Raw genomic sequence first — 18,282 nt, 5'->3', positions numbered from 1 at the left:
CCAGTACTTTCACCTACCATTACTTTCACCTACCATTACTTTCATCTACCATTACTTTCATCTACCATTACTTTCATCTACCATTACTTTCATCTACCATTACTTTCATCTCCCATTACTTTCATCTCCCATTACTTTCATCTACCATTACTTTCATCTACCATTACTTTCATCTACCATTACTTTCATCTACCATTACTTTCACCTCCCATTACTTTCATCTACCATTACTTTCATCTACCATTACTTTCATCTACCATTACTTTCATCTCCCATTACTTTCATCTCCCATTACTTTCATCTACCATTACTTTCATCTACCATTACTTTCATCTACCATTACTTTCACCTCCCATTACTTTCATCTACCTTTACTTTCACCTACCATTACTTTCACCTGCCATTACTTTCATCTGCCATTACTTTCACCTACCATTACTTTAATTTACCATTACTTTCATCTACCATTACTTTCATCTACCTTTACTTTCATCTACCAGTACTTTCATCTACCTTTACTTTCATCTACCATTACTTTCATCTACCATTACTTTCACCTGCCATTACTTTCATCTGCCATTACTTTCATCTGCCATTACTTTCACCTCCCATTACTTTCACCTACCATTACTTTCATCTACCATTACTTTCACCTACCATTACTTTCATCTACCATCAGAACAAAGTGCTCTTACCTTCCAAAATAAAGGCTCCTCTACTAGATCGATGGCTACCTCAGTGGCCTTTCATTCCAGAGCCGCTATGGATGATATCTGCACAGCAGCCACTTGGGCAAGACCTCATACCTTTATCACTCATTACAAATTGGATTTGGCCTCCAGGGGAAGAGCATCTTTTGGTTATATGGTGCTCAGGAATGTCCTTCCTTAGTGCCACCCAGGACTCAGATAGCTGGGGACTCGGTCCTATCAGTTAGGAATGAATGAAGATGTACAACATCAGATAAAGAAGTTATGTCTTACCATAATGTTCTGTCTGTGTTGTAGAGCTTCATTCATTTATTCCTTCCCCCTGCCTGGACTCCTGGTGGACTTTAGGATTTCCTTATTAGTTAAGGTATTTGCTCAGACAGAGCCTCCTGCTATCACTTTTATTACTTCTATACTATGATGGACGGCAAACTCGATCTGAAGAGACTATGAGAAGGGCATTGTGGCTAGGTCTTAGCTGAGAGTTTTTGGCCGGCGTGAGCTTGGTAACGGCCATGTCGGTTCGGGGACGGAACAGAAGTCCTAACAGTAATGAATGAATAAAGATCTACAACACAGATGGAACGTTATGGTAAGACAAAACTTCTTTTTATGCAGTGGCTACAAGGGCATCATTGACTGTTTTGCAACAAGCTGGATATGATATATATATCCAAGCGCTTCTTTTCTGTCATTATTCTTCCAGGCATTCTTCATGACAGTTCACCCAAGAGGTTTAGTTTTGGGGCTCATTCCTATTAAAGGTGATGGAGCTCCGGTCTCATATAGAATAGTTATATACTTACCATAGCACTGTATCTGTATTGGTTGTTCCATCCTGTTTATCAGACTGACTTCCTGTCCTGACTAAGACCTAAAAGATCCTATGATTTATATATGTATTTTATTGTGTATACATTGTTTACCCAGATTCTGCTTGTTGTGGACTTCTGAGATCTGCAGGTAGGTGTTTTAAGAGCACAACTTTGTGGGAAGAAGGGAGGAGCTGTGAAATTTTTCTTCGCCAGGCTGACTGAAGCCTGCAAGCATTAGTCCTAATAATGGATGGATTCACCAATCCAGATTTATCTTTATGACAAGGAAATAACTTGTATTTTGATCAATATGCTTTGCCACTGGATGAGAATGGAGCAACATCCCACATACTTAACTGCCTGATGGCAGATATTCATGGAGAAACTTGGGCAGGAGAATAGAGAGACCTGGGGTAAGATTGGTAGGTTATATTCAAGGAATGGACTCGCTTGGTAATCGCAAGTGTTAGGGGACTTCATTCTATGCTGCAGGCTACTTGTAAACTACTCCTGTGAATGTGACTAGTTTCTAATAAGAGTAATAATAACACAGTCAAGTTTGTTATAGTCTGTAGATAAAGTATAAACCTTTCTGCTGAGTTTGGATAATTTTCTTTTTTTACTCTTCTTTTGCAGTCATGCTTACCCAAGCTGAGAGACCTGCTTGAAACAGAGGCAGATGTAAGTAACTTCATTTATTTAAAGAGTCTGAATGAGGAAGATGCATTAACCTGGAGATAAAGTAAATCTTTGTTGCAGCTTGTACATTTTGTCTCTCACCATTCATGGTGACCACTGTCTTCACTATTTCTGACAATAAAATAGGATGCAGCACTACAGGTACATGTGTTGTTTTTGACCATGAGGAGTGAGATTCTTGCAAAGACTCTGTGATGTGTGTTTTGTACTTGTGAATATGTAAAGTTCTATTTTTTGCCCCAGGACAGGGAAAAAATGAGAATTCAAAAATAAACAAAGTCTGCTTTTCTTTTGTCGACATTTTTGTGCATGCTTCTACAAGATGAAATCTTGGAATTGTTACATATAACAGTTTTGATTGCAGATAAGAACACCTTGGCCTACCTGTTCACAGCAGCATTATTTTTTAACCTCTTTATTACATTGTCAGTTAAGACATAGGCAAACATACATTAACATAAAAGAAAACAAACCATATTAACTTGTTTTGAGTTGCATGCATTACACATCACATATATTATTTTATTCCCTTGAATTACTTCAGGTGCAATTGACTGTAGGTAGGACCCCTCTTCAGGTCATTGCCAGCTATAGTACCCCCTTCCATGAATCAGGACATCTACTCAGCCTATTTGGATCTACTTGAGTCAATCAAGATATAACCAAACATCCTGGTTTTGGATGAATTTAATTACCCATCCAGTGACTGGGTAAGTTTATACGTGTTCTAACTCACTTGCCCAAAGGTTCCTGGACTTCAACTCCATTGCTCTGTGTGACGCCAGTGCCCTGGCCCAGCAATCAAGGAGCCTCAATCCTCACCACTAACATCAGAGAGGGCGTCTCATATATGAGGAAAGGATAACAAATACACACAGTAAGTGCAATTTCCCTTAAGAGCACACAGAGATCACAGTCAGTCCGGGGCTTGTTGCTCCCTTGCTCTCCAGGTCCCCAATAAGACACCCCACTGGCACAGCTATAGGGTCCAGATCTCAGCCAGCTGGGCAACCTAAAATCTCCAGCACCCTCACTGTCCAACCAGTGCTTCGTGTCCCTGCCCAAGTAGCTGACACACACACACACACTCTTTGAGATAAGAGTTTATACAACTACACAGACACTTCTGATGAACGCTGGCACAGGTTCTCCAGCTGCACCCCTTTTACCCAGACTGTACGGTAGAAATCCCTGCCACCACCCAACTAATATGTATCAGCTACTCAAAGGCCCTTAAAAGGGTGTCCAATTATTACTGTGCAATATTATTATCCAATTGGTAGTATAACTAAACAGTCAAGGCTTATTAGAGTGACTTGGTACAGGATCCTTATATACATGCAATGTACTCTTAGAGCTTAACTTATCTCTACACAAACCAGCCACAGTTAAAAGGTTTTAAAATATTTAATAATAAATAATTACAACCACAAGACAATACTTTCTACTACACAGTTCTAGTCAAGAGTTCAGAGATCACACAGAAATACTTAAAATAATTCAGTAGTACAGTTCTGACATCACAGACAAACACTTAGTCTAATCTTTCTAGTTCCTGGCTATTTCTAAAAGAAAACACAAGTCTAAGATAACTTACATATGAGCAAGACAGTGCTGTGAAGTTGGATGATCAAGACAAAAATGCTTAATCTCTGGTTTAAATTGAAATTGCAGTTCTGATAAACATTACATCATTCTTCACCCTCTCTGGAGTTCCCAGGCCAACAGAAACTGCATCTACATTCTTTTACACCTAGGCAGAAACCAGAGCAATGAAAATACATTTGCATGTTTAAATCTAGCAATCTAACTCTTGGTTAAAACAATAGAAAGAATGTGCTAGCCCAGACGGAATGACTCCGAATCTTCAACTTCAAAGAACATGCATGAAGTGCTTGTCTTAGCTTTCTTTACAGCAGAGGGCAATGTTGCTGCATGGTTTTAAGTTCAACATTTCACAGCATATTCTTTCATTTAAGAAAACAAGTCTGTAGTTCAATATTCATATTTACAAATGATAGAATTATCTGCACAATTCTACCTGGCTAGGCTGGCAGCCTTCACAGTCTGGACCAGCTGGTTGACACACCCACAAGGGACTCAAACATCCTGGATCTGGTGCTCACCAACATAGGAGACCACTGTACAACCCCCAGTGTGTAGCCATCCCTGGTGAGATCTGACCACAAATCAGTCTCACTAGAGGTAACTATAACACAAGACCCCTTAGCAACAACTAGACTAAAAACTTCTCCAAGGCCAATTATAACCTCTTATGTGACAGCATAAATAGCTTCATAGTCTCTCCCTCCACTGATGGAACAGACACCTATGCTGAGTTATACACCAATGCTTTATACGAGCACCTGTACAGTTGTATTGACTCTGCTGTACCCGATAGAATCAATGCAAGATCTGCAAGGAAAAACAAACCTGTTTGGTGGACAACTGCTATTAATAGGCTATTCAATAGGAAAAAGAAATTGCTGTCTAAGGGTAGGAAGGAACGGTCTTAAAACTGGAAACACTTCCTCCTAAACTTAAACAAGCAAATGACTCCTAGTGAAGTCCTTCAAAGCTAACTACGAAGCTAAATTAACTTCCCTAAGGATAACCACAAGGCATTCTTTAGTTACATCTGTAACCTCAAAGGTAAGGCCCAGAGTTGCGCTGAGCTCGTAGTTAATGGTACTACATATACAGAACTTGTGGATATAGCAAACTTGCTGGCTGATAGGTTCAGTGAAAACTTCACTTCCTTGTCCCCATCACATATACCCCAAAGCATCCCTAACACCTGTCCTCCACCTAGCATCTCCGACGAACAGGTCTTAAGCAACCTCTCTAAGGCCAAAAACACAGCCTCTATGGGACCAGATACCATACCAGGCTGTGTTTACATGGGTTAAAACAGGAATTAGCATCACCACTGGGCACGCTTTTCATACCAGCAGAATGGAAAATAGGTACCATCATCCCTTTGCACAAAGGGAGTGGATCCACAGAGCTTGGGAACTATAGATCCATTAGCCTGACCAGCATTATCTGCAAGGCCATGGAATGAATCATTATGGACTTTATTAACAGAGAGGTAGGAAATCTCCAAACGCTCGACCCCTTCCAGTTTGACTTTGTCAAGGGGTGATCATGTCTGTTAAACTTGGTGGACTTTTTTGAGACAAACACCAAAGCCCTAGAGGAGGGCAGATCTGTGCATATGACCTACCTAGGCTTAGCCATGGCCTTTGACACAATCTCCCTTTCAGCCATCCATTGATAAACTCATCCAACTGGGTATCAACCCATATATTGTCAGTTGGGTTGAAAACTGGCTCACTGATGGAACCCATACAGTCAAAATAAGATACTTCACCTCCTCCAGCAGACCTGTAACCAGTGGTGTTCCACAGGGATCGGTTCTGGGACCCCTTTTGTTCGGAATCTACTTCTCTGAAGTACAGGATAAAACTAAAGTACTGTGGGTGACGTTTGCTGATGACTGCAAACTGGGAGCGATCATTGAAACGCCTAATAATGTCAGCATCCTGCAAGAAGGTCTTGTGCAGACTAATTACTGGTGCCAAAGTCATGGTCTTAAACTTAATGCAAACAAATGCATTATCATCCTCTTCAGCAAGGGTGATGTTCCTGCAAACGACCACATCAGTAGCAATACCCTAAGCACACAGTCAGTGATGACAGATCTGGGCACACAGGTCGACAACAACCTTAACTTTGATTGCCATGTCTCCACAGTGGTAAGAAGGGCATTTTATATTGCTCATCTCAAATGTAAGGGCATTGCCTCCAGAAAAAAAGAGGTTATAACTCCCCTGTACTCTTCCCTCATCAGACCAAGAGTAGAGTACAACACTCCTTTGGTATGTTCCTTTCCAAACATCTGCAGCAGTTGGAGAGACCACAAAGGTTCCTTACAAAGACAATTCAGGGTCTTCAAGAGCTGTCTTATGTGGACAGAATGAAATCATTGTCACGTTACTATGTGCCTTGCATATAGAGCAATCTGTGAACCCAGCTTTAATGGGAATGCTGCACATTCTCAAGTCAAATGGCACACAGATCACTCGCTCAAAGGATCTTAACCTGGTATGTGACATCAACAGAACCTGCTGGAGAGAGAGAGAGAGAGATTTGTCTCTGAGAGGTTGCCCCACCTTTGGAACAAGTTTTCTATTAGTGTCTGCTTGAACCAGACATCCTTAGGACACGGGTTGAACTTGGTTTGGGTTGTTAGCTTAGCAACCTCATGATCTAATGATCTAACTATCATCAATCCAACATTACATAAATTATTCATTTCCTGCCTTCCCTTAAACCTCACTCCTCCTAAACATTGTTCTGAATGTATTGTTCCCACAGTTTCCATTTATTTCTATTTAATTTGCTCCTTTCCTTTCCAAAATATTCCACTTCCAGTTCTTTTATCTTTGCTACAATATCCAGCACGTCAAATACAGTTGGTTTAGACTTTGATTTGCATTTTCTAGTAATTGCTTTTTGGCAGCCAACAGAATTAAACTTAACAAGGCCGTATTATGTCTAGGCAATTGAGAGCCTGTCTCCTAGCCCAAAACAGTCATTTATTTAGTTTCACCCATTTGCTCTCCCAGTATTTCTGGCAGAGTAGTCTGTATGGAATTTGTAAAGTCTGCCCAACTCATTACCCTCCCAAAACATATGTTCCCAGGTACCTCTTAGTTTGCCATCACATCTACAACATTTGGCATCTACCCGAGGAAAAAGTCTGTGAAGTCTGCTTTGGGTATAAAAATACCTGTGCAAATACTTCCAAGTAAAGATCCTAAACCTTCTAGACTTTGTGAATTGGATAAAATAAACCGCAAAACGGCATACGATGTAAACTTAAAAATAATAAAAACACTGTACAAATAGTCCCAGCCAAATGTTTATACACCACAGTTTTAGCACTTTCGTTCCAAAACACAGGAACTTCATCAGAAACCTGTGTTTTGGAATGAAAGTGCTAAAACAGTGGTGAATAAACATTTGGCTGGGACTGTTTGTTGCAGTGTTTTTATTATTTTTCTTTGTGAATTGCATGTCTAACCTCTCTTTCCAATCTTTTCTGACCTCTTCTGATTGATTCCTATAGTTATTGTGCAGTATTTTATATGCCCTACTAATTATCCCTTTTATAACAGCAGCTTCTCTTCTAGAGTCAACTAAAAACTCTACCAGAGCATTCCCCTATTCCTTTCTGTTTGCCTGTTCTCTCATATCAGTCCCTGGTATGGAAGATAGTCTCTAGCCTGCAGTCCAAGTGTCTTTTTGTCCTCATGCAATTTTATTAACTTTCCCATTCTAGTTACTTACTCCCAATATCTTGGTTCATTTACCAGTTTTCTCCAGTAAATTTCAGCCCCACTTGTCTATTTAAGGTAATTTAAGGTATTGTAATACTGCAGATTATGTTATTAATTTATCTGGTTATGATTTTAACTGTGTTGAAATGTCTTTACTTAATAGGGGTTTGAAATTTATCCCCACAGTTATTAATCCCCTTCATGAACTTAAAAAAGATATGTATGTGTTTGGCAGGAAGTTACATTTGAAACATTTCTTTAGTAACTGTTCGACGTCTTTAAATTCTGCTGATACATCTGATGATAGTAGTTCTGGTGATAGTTATTTTTCTTGTTTTTCAGATGAAGCTATTAATGCATATTGCCAGCTCGACACTACTAGGATACCTACCACTAGTAATTTTACTCCTGGCTATTTAAATAATGACATATGTCAGATTGTTAGTTTTGTTAATTTTTTTACTGAACTTAATTATGAAAAATTTATGAGTAATAAAACTAATGTTGATTATAACTTGCAATGGAATGAGTGGCAAGCTTTAGTTAGGCTCAGTAAAAGAACTGACATAATTTTCAAACCTTCTGATAAAGGTAATAAGCTTGTTGTTTTGAATTCTGCTGATTACTTTTCTATGTGTATGGAACATTTAAATGACAGTAACACTTATAAAGTTATATCTGTAGATGTTTATTTCAAATCAGTTCAGGAATATTTAGATTTGTTAAATAAAGGGGTTAGGCTAGGTTATTTTAGTTCCACTGATGTTAAAAAGAAATTTCAGATAGAAGGTTCAAAAATGGCTCTTTTTATCGCCTACCCAAAATACATAAAAATCTGTCTAGAGGCCTATTGTTTCTGGTTCTTTGTATTTTTTGCATAATTTGGGTATTTTTCTACATCAATTTCTAGCTCCCTTTGTATACAAATTGCCATCATATATTTGTGATGTTTTTGATTTTCTGAATAAGATGAAAGGGGTGAAAATAAATGCTAGGATGACGTGGTTTACTATTGATGTTAAAAGCCTCTATACCAACATTAAACACCCTTTGGCATTGAGGCTGTTAGATACTTTTGGGTGACAATCCGGTCACAGCATTTATTATAGAGTTACTTCATTTTTGTTTGACTCATAATTTTTTTGAGTTTAATGAGATTTTGTATCATCAGTTACAGGGTACAGCCATGGGGATTCTTTTGCCCCATGTATGCTAATTTATTTATGGGTTTATTTGAACTAGAAACAATATACAAGCATAGATTTTTCAGACCCATGTAATATCTTATTATAGGTTTGTGGATGATCTAATATTCTTGGTGGATGCTGATGAAAGTGACATTAAAGCATTTGTTAAAGATATTAATCATAATAGATTTTCTATGAGTTTTGATGGTCTAAAATGGGACTTGTTGTCCCATTTTGGATGCTATTCTCGATATTTCTAATGGTACTAAAATTATTACTTCGATCAATAGAAAATTTGAGGGTACTAATTTTTATTTACATGGAACTAGTGGTCATCCTCCTCATACGTTGGATGCCTTACCATATGGGGAAATGTTACGCATATAGATTATGTGGAAGACCTGATATTTTTCAGCAAGAAATGAATACTTTGGTGGAATCTTTCTTGAGTAGGGGATATAACAAAGATATTTTAAACAGATGTTTTGATAAATTAGTTAAAAGAGTTAAGCTTTTTGATGGTGTAAATAGTTACTTTCCCTGCAAAAATGTGGCTCAATATAATGGTAATAATAACTGTAAGGAAAATATGTATTTTGTAACCACTTATGGTTGTTTTACTTCTCAATTTCTTGATATAGTAAAACAATTTTGGTCTTTACTTTCTTGCAAAAATGTTGAACAGTGGCTGAATGTTAATTTACAATTTTCCTATCGGAGAGGTAGAAATATAAAAAAAATTTTGGTTAAAAGTAAATTTATTTTGGCTCCACCTTCATTATATAAAGAACCATGCCAAGTTGGCACTTTCCCTTGTGGAAATTGCAAAGGTTGCAAATATATCACATCATGTTTTCCATTTATTAATGATGTTAAGTTTACTCCTGTTAAGCAGTTTTGTTGTAAGTCAGTAGGGGTTATTTATGCTCTATGTTGTCCATGTAATATGTATTACATAGGAGAAACAAAAAGGGCCTTCAAACTGAGATTGTTAGAGCATATAAGGGACATTAAGAATGGTAATATTGAAAGCCCTGTAGCTTTGCATTTTTTAGAATGTCATAACAAAAATAGTGAAGGTTTAAAAGCCACTATTTTAGAACAAGTTAAGCCAATAATGTATTGTCAGCAGGATGTTAAAACTGTGTTACTGCAAAAAGAAGCTCTGCTTATTTTAAAGTATAAAACTATGTCTCCTTGTGGGCTCAATGCTGAGTTCAATTGGAGAGTGTTGCTTAATTGCTTAATTGTTTAATTGAGTTACTAGTTTGTTATAAAATGTGGATGCTTGTATACAATTTTATTCTCCTTGAAGGCTTTGGCCGAGACGTCAGAGATTTTATTAAAGAACTTTTTGGATACTGTGGTCGTTGTTTGCCACTTGTCTATTCCCTGTTCCCCTACTTGCATCCTTTCTCCATTCTCATGTTGACTTGGTCCTTAGAATAATTTCTGGCACTTTATGAATATAATGTTCCGCATGGCTGTTATTCTCCTTAAGGATCTGCGTTCAAAGTCCTGCTCTCGCCTCATTTCTGCAATTCCCCCCACATCATCATTATCCCTTTCCACTTTGAATTATACCTTTCTGCTTGTACTATGTATATATGCAGTATTAAAAAAAGTTTTCCTTCTTGAGCAACATCATAGTAACTGCTTCTCATGTTGAAACAGAAATACAGTGCCGGCTGGGTGGTGTGTGTAGATATGTGTGCATCCTGCAGTCCTAAGCAGACATTATGAAGTCATAGATATGTATGCATTGTGCACTCCTAAGCAGATATTATGACGTAGTAGATGTGTGCATCGTGCACTCCTAAGCAGATGTTATGACGTAGTAGATGTGTGCATCGTGCACTCCTAAGCAGATGTTATGACGTAGTAGATGTGTGCATCGTGCACTCCTAAGCAGATGTTATGAAGTCTGGACGTTAAACAATAGTTCATAAAGTTTTTTTTTTTTTTTTTTTTTACTTTGATATACAAGTGGTCAAGGCCCATTTTCCATGGCGACCCAAGGAGGAGCAGTTGACATTAAGGTCATACAGTATCACAGTGACTGACAGTAAAATACGTATGTGGAAAATCATTCACATTTTTGCTCTTGCTTCGTCCTGCCCCCCCCCCCCCAGAGTCAGCTTGACAGGCCTGTTATCCAGGCAGCTTGTGGAGGGTTTTTTTTTTTTTTTTTTAATTATCACCTGCATCAACCAATACATGCTATGAAGATATTTCTGTTTAAGCCCTAACCCCAACAGCTGACATGATTGCTTGTATCACTGTGAGGACCTGCAATGAGCTCCCCTTGTATGTGCACAAGTTCCCACCCCTCACTGATTGAGGTGCTTACTGTTGCTGGCTTGGTACCACCAGGCCCATGTCCCCAATCTTTACACTACACTTTTGACATTTGCAAGCTTCCACTTGCTGGTGGTGTGCAGTAGAACAAACCAAACCACAAGTTTCTCACAATGCTGAAAGAACCTCACAAACTGGATGTGACTTTGCGACTTTGGGAACCTTTTAAGATGTCCTTTATTAACGCCCCATTTGATGGCATTTCCTTGCTTGGGCCATCAGTTAAAGAGATGCTTACCCGCATTGAACAAGATGGAAAGACTCTGTCTGTCATTGGAATCAAGTTTTCTGCCCCTCAAAGAACCTTTTCCAGGAATCAGAGTAAGAAGATGTGGTTCAGGAAATCTCTGGGACCTTTCTAAGATCTGCTCAGTGACGATTCTTCCCGAGATAGAGCAGGAAATTTCAATGGTAGATGTCGCCCTAGAGGCAGAGAAGGTCCACAGAATCAGAGTTTTAGAGATTCTTTTTTGGACAGGTCCTTTAAGTGCTCCTAAAGCGCTGCTCGACTGTCCAACTCTGAAGGCAGTCGGGGGTCAATTGTCTGTGCACCCAGACACCTGGGCAAGTGTAACAAAAGATATATGGGTGCTAAGCATAGTATCCAAGAGATATTACATACCATTTTTCCTTCTTCCATCTCACAAAAGGAAGAAACTTCCTGACGTTCCACCCAGTCAAATGAAACAATCATTTGTCAGCTTACCACCATGGAAAATGGCTTTATTGATGTTCAGTCACACTTAAAAAACACTTTAATAAAATCTTTTTGTATAAAATATCTATGTTCAAAAACACTTTTGGCATTCAGCCTTCTTCAGATCATAGCCCGTTCGGCTCTTTCCCCATGAATTAAAGTAAAAATCTGCCAATCATTGACCTTCCTCAGGGCTAACGCCTCCAATCAGATGAAGGCAGCAGCACAAGAAATGTAAAAGCTGCTAGACAAGAGTTATCCAGAAGGTCCCTCCAGATCGGATAGGATTCAGAACTAATTCATACTTCTTTTTAATGCAAAAGAAAACAGGGGACCTCAGACCCTATTTTGATCTAAGCAACTTAAATCAGTACGTAAAGAAAGCAAAGTTCCGGATGATCATGGTCCAGTCATTTCCAACTTTTCTACACAAGGATGATTGGATGTGCTCTGTAGATCTTCGGGATGCATACTATCATAACAAAATAGACAGGCAATCCAGAAGATGTCTTCATTTTCAGCTGGGAGGCAGTCATTACCAATTGAGAGCCCTATGTTTGGACTCAGCACAGTTCCCAGGGTGTTTGACAAATGCATGGCAGTAGTGGCAGCTCATTTGAGATCGAAGGGATTGTAGGTGTTTCCATATATAGATGAGTGGCTTCTCACCGCCCCCTCCAACCACCTACTGCTACATGCCAGGGACTATTTGTTCCAGATTTGCAATTCATTGGGCATAACAATTTATCATACAAAGTCAAACCTAACAGCAGTACAGAGCTTGGAGTTCATTGGTGCTCTTTTAGACATGACAGTGAACTAGCGCCTTTACCTCCTCATTGTATTTCCATTATCAGAAGCCAGGTCCATCTTCTCCTTGGTCAGTCAGCTCCTCTAACAAGGTCACTACTGCAAGCAGTAGGTTGCGTGGCAGCGGCCATCGTGCTGCTTCCTTTGGCGCACTTCTTCATGCAGGTTCTTGAATGGACATTACCTGTACAGTGGTCCATTCTATATCATCTCCTATCCTTTCCAGTCAGACTCACCCCAGTTTGCAGACAACACAACTGATCATGGATGCAGTTGGATGATCTTCATTTAGGCAGACCCTTTGTTCTTCAAACCCTGACAGCCATAGTGACCACGGATGCTTCTTGGTTAGGGTGGGGGTGGGGAATTTCTTTGGAAGAACGGTCCAAGGCATGTGGTCCCTCCAAGAGACCAAGTTGCAAATCAATGTCCTAGAGATAAGAGCATTCCTATTAGCATTGCAGGCATTTCACAATGCTCTCCCATTAGGGACTATTGCGATACAGACTGACAACATGTCTGTTGTCTGCTACATCAACAAACAAGGAGGAACTCTATCTTCTCTTTGCAGAGAGGCCATGAGAGTATGGAAATGGGCAATCCTGTCGGACTGCTTTCTAATTGTGATGCACATTCCGGGGGAAACCAATGTACTAGTGGACAAACTAAGCAGATCCATTTTGATGTTCCACGAGTGGTCTCTCAATCAGTCTGTGGTGGAGATGATCTTCCAGCATTGGGGCAGACCTTGCTGCGACATATTTGCCATTCCCTTCAACAACAAGTGCAGATACTTTGCTTTGATCCCCCATCAGGGGGAATCACCAAGAGATACTGTAGTTCACACTTGGCTCTCAGGTCCCCTTTATGCTTATCCTCCTCTTCCCCTGATTCCAAGATTTTTGCAGAAAGCAAGCAGGGTGAAGAGCTCAGTAACCCTCATTGCACCCTTCTGGCCTCAGCAAGTATGGTTCCCCTTCCTACGGTCTCATCTTCGTTATCCTCCATGGATACTGAAGCCAACTCTGGATCTCCTATCACACCCATCAGGGATCCAACATCCCAGCATTTGAGCCCTAAAACTAACCGCATGGTTTCTTCACTTCCAGTAATAGTTAGACAGCCCAGGCTTTCTTCCTCTGTATGTGGCATCATATTAGCTTCTCAAAAAGACTCTACCAAAAAGGCATACAAAAGCAAATGGAAAAGATTCTCCCTTTCGGCTTTGAATAAGGAAACTGACCGTTTTTCTGCCTCATTCTGTACGATTCTTCAATTTTTGACAACTCTTTTTGAAGAAGGAGCTCGTTTCTCTGCAGTTACACTCCAACTGGGAGCGGTTTCCAATTTTCACACTGGGGACAGACCTGCTTCTCTAGCTTTGTATGATGTAGATGTTACTACTTTTAGTGATGACAGTTTTTTTTTCCTGCGAGTCTGAAGATGTTTTAAATGCATATTAATTATTTGATACTAGCAAAATAGAGGTGAAAAGTAAATTTATACGTGTATTTAATTGCACAGATATTATACAGTTTCAGAATATGCTTAATTATTCTATTGAACAAGAGTTTGTTAAATTTAAAAAAATGTGGGAATGTGATGTACAATCTGACAAAAAATGAATGGTCAGCACTGCAGGCATTAGGCAGAAATGCAGATTTAATTTTTAAGCCTGCAGATAAAGGTAATAAATTAGTAATTTTACATATTTCACAGTATCTGGAAATGTGTTATAACCATTTAAGTGATGAGACAGTGTATGAAAAAGTTCATGGTAATATGTATGAGTTGGCTATCTCTGAATATGAGCAACTTTTATATAAAGGTGTTAGATTAGGGTATTTGACTAATTAAGATGTTAAGAAAAAGTTTATTAATAATAATGCCAGTATGGCATATTTTTATTGTATACCTAAAATTCATAAAAATCTTAATAACCCTCCAGGTCACCCTATTGTTTTTGGAAGTAATTATTTTCTGCATAATATAGGATGCCTTTTACATGAATTAATGCTACCTAAGGTATTATTGTTGCCAGCTTATGTTAAGGATGTGTCAGATTTTTTTGCAAAAAATACAGAATATAAGCTGGAGTGACCAAATGTATTGGATCACCCTTGATGTTAAAAGCCTATATACTAATATTTATCATGATTTTGGTTTGGAGGCTGTGAGGTTTTTTTTTAGGACAAGGTCCAGCAACAGAGTATATTGTAGAAATGTTACATTTTAGTCTCACTAGTTTTTTTTTTAATTTGGAGGTGAACTATATAGACAGAAACAAGTTACAGCTATGGGAGTGGCATTTGCCCCCTCATATACAAGTCTAAGTATGGGTTTGTTTGAACAAGAGTACATTTATAAATCTTCATTTTTCCATCAACATATTAAAAGCTATAGTAGATTTATAGGTCTGATTTTGGTTGTGTGAAGGAGGGGAAACAAAAATTAATGACTTTATTTCAAAGTTGCAGATGAATAGATTTAATCTTAAATTTGAAGGTATATAAATTGGGAAAAAAAAAGTTTTGTTTCTAGATGTGGAGGTAGATGGATCTAAAGGATATTTACATACAAGGATACATATAAAATTTTAGGACCAAGTTAAATATTTTAAGGCCACTAGTTGCCACCCTCCTTACGCCACAGAAGCTCTCCCATTAGGGGAGTTTATTAGGTTACAGAGGTCATGTAATGATACACAAGAATTACAACAAGAGGTACAACAAATGTACATGATGTTCTAGAGGGTATAGCCAACAAGTAATAGACAAAGCATATTATAAAATGAATGTAGCTGACACACAGGTTTATGAAGGAAATAGGGAGATGAGAAATTATAGTAGTAACATAAGAAATTAATTCAGAATGTATTTTGTAACTGTATGTAGTGTTTTCAGTGACAAGGTGGTTGAAATAGTTAAATATTTTTGGAATTATTTAAAAAAATCTAAGGAAGCAAGGAATTGGTTACCAGACAATTTAAAAATTTCATATAAAGTAGATAGAAATATAAAAAGTTTTATAGTTAAAGGGAGGATAGTTAAAACAGAATCTAAACTTTGTTATACCTAAGAAATGCGGAACGGAGGTTTGTGGTAAATGTAAAGTTTGTAGACACATTGTTACAGGTTTTGATAGTATAAATCGGAGGGAATTTTATATTAAGGGATGTTTTAGATGTGATACAGAGGGCAGCATATATGTGCTTAGATGTCCTTGTAACAAGTTTTACATTGGTGAAACAAAAAGACCTTTTAAAGTTAGATTATTGGAACATATTAGGGACATTGAAAATGTTAAGATGTCTAGTTCAGTAGCAGAACATTTTTATTATGCACATCAGAGTCAGTCAGGGGGCTTAATAGGGACAATTTTAGAAAAAGTACCAGACAATTATTTATATAAGAATATTAAAAATATCCTTTTATATAAGGAAGCAATTTATATTTTAAAGTTTGATACTTTGGCACCACAAGAAATAAACATTGATTTTAACTGGAGAGTCTTACTTTAAAAAAAACTTTTTTGTATATGATTGATTAATAGGATTATTGGTTAATTAGATTAATGTGTATACTATAAATATGGAGTGCAATGGATATTATGTATTCTCTTGTGAAGGCATAAGCCGAGATGTCAGAGGATTATTAAATGCTGTTTGGATATTGGTCTTGTGGTTTTTACTACGTTTGGTCTTGTTTTGTGGTTGAGATGCTTCTCTAGCTTTGTGTAAACTCAGTAAAGCTTTCATGCTCCATTAAAGAATCTCTCACCACCTTGGGATCTGACAGTTGTGCTAGAAGGCCTATTGCAGAAACCTTTTGGGTCTTTAGCTACATCCGATTTAAAATTGCTATAATGGAAAACAGTTTATTACTACTGCAAAAAGAATATCTGAACTCCAGGCTCTTTCCTCAAAAAAACTTTACGTAATTTTTCATAAGGGTAGGGTTTCATTATGGACTAACCCTTCCTTTTTACCTAAGTGGCTTCTGAAAGTAACATTAACCAATCCATGCACTTACCAGTTTTACATACTGCATCTCCTTGATGTCCTCAGAAAAGAACGTTTTTATCTTCACAGGACTAAACAAATCAGAAAGTCAGACCAACGTATTGTTTCTTTTTCTCCAAAAAGGCTAGGTTATCCAGTTTCCAAAGTTATTCTAGCAAAATGGATAGCAGACTGTATTTCCTGGATTTATTCTGAGAAAGGCATGACATTATCTAAACCTCCCAAGGCTCATTCATCCAGATCCATGGACACGTCATCTGCTTTTTGTCAAGAATATCTATTAACGATGTTTGCGCTGCAGCCACGTGGTCAATGCGCATACTTTTGTTACTCATTACAAATTCTGGAATATCCTTCATGAGGGTCACCCAAGATCAGCATGGCTGGGGACTCTGTCCCATGTATTGAAGAAGAATGAAAAGGACGACACCAGATGTAAAAGTTATGCTCTTACCATAACTAAGAGTCTGTGGAGTCAGTTTTCATTCTTCCTCAACTCTCCTCCCATCCATCCCCATACAAGTTTCTGGAGAGACCTTTTGGACTGTATCGGAACCTATAGTTCCAGGTTTGAGCCCTGTCTCTGTACTGCTATAGGGATATGGCAGCTAACTCGATCTGACGCTATGGGGATGTAGTAAGCCATTATGGGTAGAGGGAGGAGCTCAAGCGCTGGATCCAAAGTTTGGAATATGCGTCCAAGTCGGATCTGAGGATGAGATCCGAACCCAAACGTTGAGGAAGTATGAAAATGGACAACACAGATGCCTGGTTACGGTAAGAACATAACTTTTAATTTTGATGTATATTGGCACTACATCAAATTTACTTTTAGTTGGCATCTATTTAGTCAGTACAATTACAATTTGGTTGACTAAGGAAATAGTTGACATGTACCGTATCACCCAATTCTCACAGGAGATGTGCTGTTTTCCTGATATTGTGGTTTCTCGCAGTTAGTATATGTTATGAGTAGATGGCATGGGAGGTGCAGCTGGGGAGGAAGATTTTGCCTTTTTTTGTGTGTGTTTTAATTTTGCGTGCACTAAGGTTATTGCTCAGCACATGTGTACTTGCATGTCGACATTTATTTGACATTAGGAATGCTAACATTTGTGTCTAATTATTTTAAGTAGACCCATTTGAATTCCATCTGTTCTTAGTTTTCTAACAGTGTTTGGAAAAAGTGCCGCACTCTTGAGTGTGACGTTCTCCGGATGAGACGTTAAACTGAAACCACATGTGCTCAAGTTGGTAGTAGCTCAGGTGGATGTAAAAGATCCCATGGCACCTGTTGAAAAGAGCAGGGAAAGTTTCCTGATGCCCTGGCCAAATTTCCTCTAGTGGTATAAATATCACCTTGGGTCTCCCCTTAAAAGAGGCTGCTAGCCTAGTGGGAATAACTCTGTCAACAAAAGATAAAATAAATAAAAATTAAGCTGTTCTAGTCTTTTGTTAAATGATTTCTGGTGATCATGCAAAGCGATCTTTGTATAGTCTTCCTTTCAAGTTTCTTTCTCCCATCTGTCTTTGTTGAGTTTTTTAAAACTGCACTTAGGAGTTTTAGATAAAATCTTACCAGTGGTCTCTAAAAGTGGGAGAACTTGTTTTCTGCTAATGAGGCTTATCTGTTTATTTAG

At 38.3% G+C, this 18,282-nt stretch overlaps 1 protein-coding gene across 1 annotated transcript in view; it reads left to right on the top strand.

Moving 5' to 3' along the window:
- FANCE (FA complementation group E) overlaps window positions 1-18,282 on the top strand; it is a 797,034-nt gene that overhangs the window by 278,437 nt on the left and 500,315 nt on the right. The window contains exon 4 of the mRNA XM_044076581.1: window positions 2,162-2,206. Within this exon, the coding sequence (XP_043932516.1) occupies window positions 2,162-2,206 (45 nt within the window). The remainder of the gene's footprint in view (window positions 1-2,161; window positions 2,207-18,282) is intronic.

Source organism: Protopterus annectens, chromosome 7.part0, assembly GCF_019279795.1.
Source record: "Protopterus annectens isolate FY-2018-M chromosome 7.part0, PAN1.0, whole genome shotgun sequence".
Taxonomy (NCBI): domain Eukaryota; kingdom Metazoa; phylum Chordata; order Ceratodontiformes; family Protopteridae; genus Protopterus; species Protopterus annectens.
The sequence above is the reverse complement of the archived record's forward strand: the minus strand, read 5'-3'. Positions and strand labels throughout refer to the sequence as shown.